This window comes from Castanea sativa, chromosome 11, assembly GCF_040712315.1.
Source record: "Castanea sativa cultivar Marrone di Chiusa Pesio chromosome 11, ASM4071231v1".
Classification (NCBI taxonomy): domain Eukaryota; kingdom Viridiplantae; phylum Streptophyta; class Magnoliopsida; order Fagales; family Fagaceae; genus Castanea; species Castanea sativa.
Genome location: NC_134023.1, coordinates 34556807 through 34561431, shown reverse-complemented (window position 1 = coordinate 34561431; position 4625 = coordinate 34556807). Strand labels below are relative to the sequence as shown.

Below are 4625 nucleotides of genomic sequence, written 5' to 3'. Positions count from 1 at the left end.
AATTTATTTAACTATTAAGCATAATTAACATTTCAAAACACAAAACAAAGAAAGAAAGAAAGTGAAGCACAAACTACAAACCCAAGGTGATCCTAAGGTTTTTCTCTCTTCACTATGTTACCTATAAAAGTTGATGCACTCAAGACCATGAGACTAAAATGGGGTCCATGGTGGCCCCAGCCTGCATGAGAAGAAAACTGTTTGGGTCTAGAGAATCCTAACAGTTCTTTGCCATATGCAAATCAACCAGCTGAAAGCCATCTTTCATTTACATGTTTCAGAGTCTTTGAAAATAATCCTAACAATTATATTCTCTTGGTCCATTCTTTGTTTACTCCAATCTTAACTGAGCATCAAATTTGGCATCCACCACACGTATTAGCCTCTGCCCAAAGGAAAATGGTAACCAATTGGGATTCTCTTACTGATATTTACAGCTCTAACATTGTTTCTGACTAGTCACTACAACTTTACCATTGATATTGAAAAGTGTTACCAAAAAAAAAAAAAAAAATGTATATTTTCGATAAAGCTTACTGGGCAAGAAATTAAATATATCTACTTTTTTCTCAAATTCCTTTTAGTTTTAAGCCAGTTTGTCACTTTACCTACAAAGTTAGGGACCAGTTGTTTGAAATTGTATTCAAGTCGAAATATAAATAAGGGCCTATATAGCTTAGAAGTTCATTTATATTGTAATTAAACGAACTTATGTATAATTTTTTAAGCCTAATTTTTTTTATAGCTATAACTGTAGTTTAGTAAGCTGATTTTTAAGTAAAAGAACCAATAAAAATAAACTATCCCAAACACAAATGCTATAAAAATACTGATAGAGCAGAATGACTAAAATGACACAAAATCTTGTTCCCCAATTCACCGCCTTGTTGAGTTGTATCATCCTATCCAGCTATCCTTCAATCCTTTTGCTAGTACTTCGTGTGTCCCTCTCTCTCTCTCTCTCTCTCTCTCATAAAATTCAGAGTCTTACCATGAAACTCTCCTAGATGACATGAAATCATGAAAGGTAATTAGGTACTTTTCTTTTCCAGGACAAGAGTATTAGGAGCTGACATATAAATAGATTAGTACTAGTGGGTCATGACAAAGTTGCAAAAATGACTTCACAGTCATTGTGCTAACACATATTGCTTATATGTAAATAAAATGATTAACAACTTTTAATTGCTAAACTCAATGCTATGGTTCACAATTTTTCTACCCCTCAGAGTTAAAAGAGAGAAACAAAATAAACTAGTATAGACAAAGTGGAGCAATATAGGGAAAAGAAACTAAAAAAAGAAAAAAATAATAATAATGAGATGTCCTGGTTGAGGACTGAGGGGGCAGGACTGCAAATCACGCGGGCCTCTGAGAATCAGAATTCTGAGCAATACGGAGATCATGAGTGGGCCCCAGTGATGAGAATCTCAGTAACAACCTCCCTTATTAAAAAATAAAGAATTCTTTTACAAGTTTGCGATTTCATCTCTCTCTCTCTCTATTCTATATTTCTATATATATTCTGAGACTTCTCTCCCTCTATATTTCTTGCTCTCTTAACCATCTCTTTCCCCCAAATTGGTGATTATTCCATCTGGGTTTTCCTTCTTTTCTCAAATTGATCAGTGTTGATTATTTGGTTTCCATTTCTAGGTTTGTCATGCCTAATACAACACCACCTTATTTTATTGTTCATTTTTTAAGGCCTGTATATAATTATTTGTCATGACTCTAGTTTAATTTTTTATTTTATTTTGTTGGTTCAATGTCAATATCCTTATCATCATTCTCTTTTTTGAGCTTTTATTGATGCAGACAAAGAGACCCAGAAGCAGCACTTGCAGTGTCTGAAAATGTACGAGGAGACTGCTTGCTTTGATCCAAATCCCATGACAGAAGGTACAATATCAGTGGATGGGTTTTCTGTCCCAAACAACAACTTTGAAGTCAGGCTCTCAATGGAGGAGCTCTCTTACCATCACCATAACAACCACACCCCTTGCCATGAAGATGTTGCTATGGATATTGAGCTCCAACAGCACCTAGCATTCAATATAGAAAACAACACCACCAACAACACAACAACCAATCTTGACAATACCCATTTGATCGACAACCCATACAACCTCCATGAGATGCAAGATATGGATAATTTCAACTATCATCAGCAACAACAGCACCTAATCGACATCCAAAATGGACACCAAAACTTTGATTGTAGTTCATATCCGGCGACAACACCGGACCTTCTCAATCTTTTCAACATGCCCAGATGTTCAGCCTCATCTTTCATGCCTAATTCATCCATATCCTTCTCAAACCCAACTCTCCAGCAGGATCCCACAAACAATTATCCAAACAGTTTGGGTTTTCTTGGAGAAGTTCCAACAGTAACAGATAGCCCCTCTGGTGGGTCTGTTTTCTATGACCCAGTTTTCCATTTAAACCACCTGCCCCAACAGCCTCCTTTGTTCAGGGATTTGTTTCAGTCTCTACCCCATGGCTACGCCTTGCCTGGCTCAAGAAATGGTTCCTTGTTTGGCACAAATGGAGTGGTAGTTGATGACAGAGAGGGTTGTGTGTACCAAGAGGATGGGGATGTGAGGCAGTTTGAGAATGTCCTGGAGTTCACTGGAAAAACCAGAGATGGAGAGACAAAACACTTTGCAACTGAGCGCCATAGGAGACAACACTTGAACAAGAAATACGACGCCTTGAGAAGCCTTGTCCCTAACCCTACTAAGGTATCCAATTCATTTTATTTCACCAATCACTTTTGCGGAATTTGGAAGAGGTGATTCAATTGTAGTATTAATACAATCGATTTTTTAAAAGACTAGACGCGAACTCGTCACTTATTGCTTTTGGTGAAAGACACTTACACCAAGTCCGACATTTTCATTAATCACTTTATACTTAAATTCTTGTGTTTTATTTTATAAAGGCTGACAGGGCATCTGTGGTGGGAGATGCCATAGAATATATCAAAGAGCTTTTGAGGACAGTCAATGAGTTAAAATTGCTGGTCGAGAAAAAGAGATGTGGGAAAGAGAGAAGCAAGAGGCATAAAACCGAATCTGAGTATGGGTCTGGGGATTTGGAGAGCTGTGGCATGAAGCCACTTGGTGGTGACCCTGACCAGTCCTACAATGGATCTTTGAGAAGCTCATGGCTTCAGAGAAAATCCAAAGACACTGAGGTTGATGTTCGTATCATCGACGATGAGGTTACTATCAAGCTAGTTCAGCGTAAGAGCAGTTGCTTGCTATTTGTGTCTAAAGTCCTCGACGACCTTCAGCTTGATCTTCACCATGTTGCTGGAGGCCACATTGGTGATTTCTACAGCTTCTTATTCAACACCAAGGTTTGTAACCAATATACTATGTATGTCTACATAAATGTCCTAGTCAAAATTAGTTTTTGTGCCATAAAATTTGGGTTCAGTTTAACATTATAAATTTATGTTTGCATTTGTTTTTGCGGTTTAATTTGTCAGATATATGAAGGGTCTTCTGTGTATGCAAGTGCTATAGCCAACAAGCTGATTGAGGTTGTGGACAGACAGTGTGCAGCAATTCAACCTACCAATAGCTATTAGGGTTGGAGAGGATAGTAAGGAAGTCTTTTGAGTTTAATTTAGTGTTCAATATATGTGATAGTAAATACTAGTAGTATAAGTACTAATTAATAAAGTTGGTGGTAGGAAAGGTATACATGAACTTGGTTCAATATGTATTCCTTGTTTTCAAAGTTGAATGTTATGTATGTTTGGTGCTCTGGTTAGCTACTGACCTACTCGTTCATTTTGTAATAGAATCTATATCAAATTCCTGGACATTTTATGGGTAAACTTAGATACAAATCTGAAGTTGTTCTACCTTAATTTCTCAAATTAAATTTAATCATTTGTTTGCATTGACCAATTAGTCACATGATTGAATTGAATTATTATTAGAAAAGATAATACTATTTTTGCTACATTAATCAATACAATCACATGTAGTTGAACTCAATTAAGAAATTTAAAGTACAACACTTAAATAACTATATTTGAGTTTTACCTTGTTTTAAAATTATGCTGCTTTAGATGAGATGAGAAGTGCTGCTTTCAACTCAAACTTTAAAAATTAAAGTAGGACTCTTTTTTAATTTTTTAAAATTCTTATTAGACATAATATAAAATCAGAAGCAGAGATGTGTGTATGAATTGATATAAAGAGAATGCGTAGATAAATTTATTAGTATAATTTTTTAGAAGAATAAGTTTATTAGTAGAGCACCTAAAGTTGAGTATAGTATGTATATTGTTTTGCTGAATAAGTATATACCTTGAGTTGAGTATACACCTGTATGTTGTTATTTTTGTTTTATAAGGTATGTTTCTAACTGGGGTAGATGGGGGGAGAGGAAAGGAGAAGGGAAAGGAAGCAAACATGACGGGAATATATTACATTTTAAACAAATAGGATTAGAGGATATTTTACTCTTTAATTCTTCCATAATTTTCAAGACTTGGTTCTTCCCATTAAGTTTTCATATATAGTTCCTTCTTACATGTATCAGTGTGCAAATTAAAAATGCTCTACATATTTGAACAATAAAGGGAGGCCAAGTATATTATT

At 35.4% G+C, this 4625-nt stretch overlaps 1 protein-coding gene across 1 annotated transcript; it reads left to right on the top strand.

Moving 5' to 3' along the window:
- The first annotated feature begins 1540 nt into the window (after positions 1 to 1540).
- Positions 1541 to 3845, top strand: LOC142617665 (transcription factor bHLH91-like). The gene is made up of 4 exons (XM_075790619.1): positions 1541 to 1656; positions 1819 to 2747; positions 2948 to 3367; positions 3500 to 3845. Exons 2-4 carry the CDS (start codon positions 1857 to 1859, stop codon positions 3599 to 3601), a joined length of 1413 nt encoding a protein of 470 aa, XP_075646734.1. The 5' UTR covers positions 1541 to 1656; positions 1819 to 1856; the 3' UTR covers positions 3602 to 3845.
- The last annotated feature ends 780 nt before the right edge of the window (positions 3846 to 4625 follow it).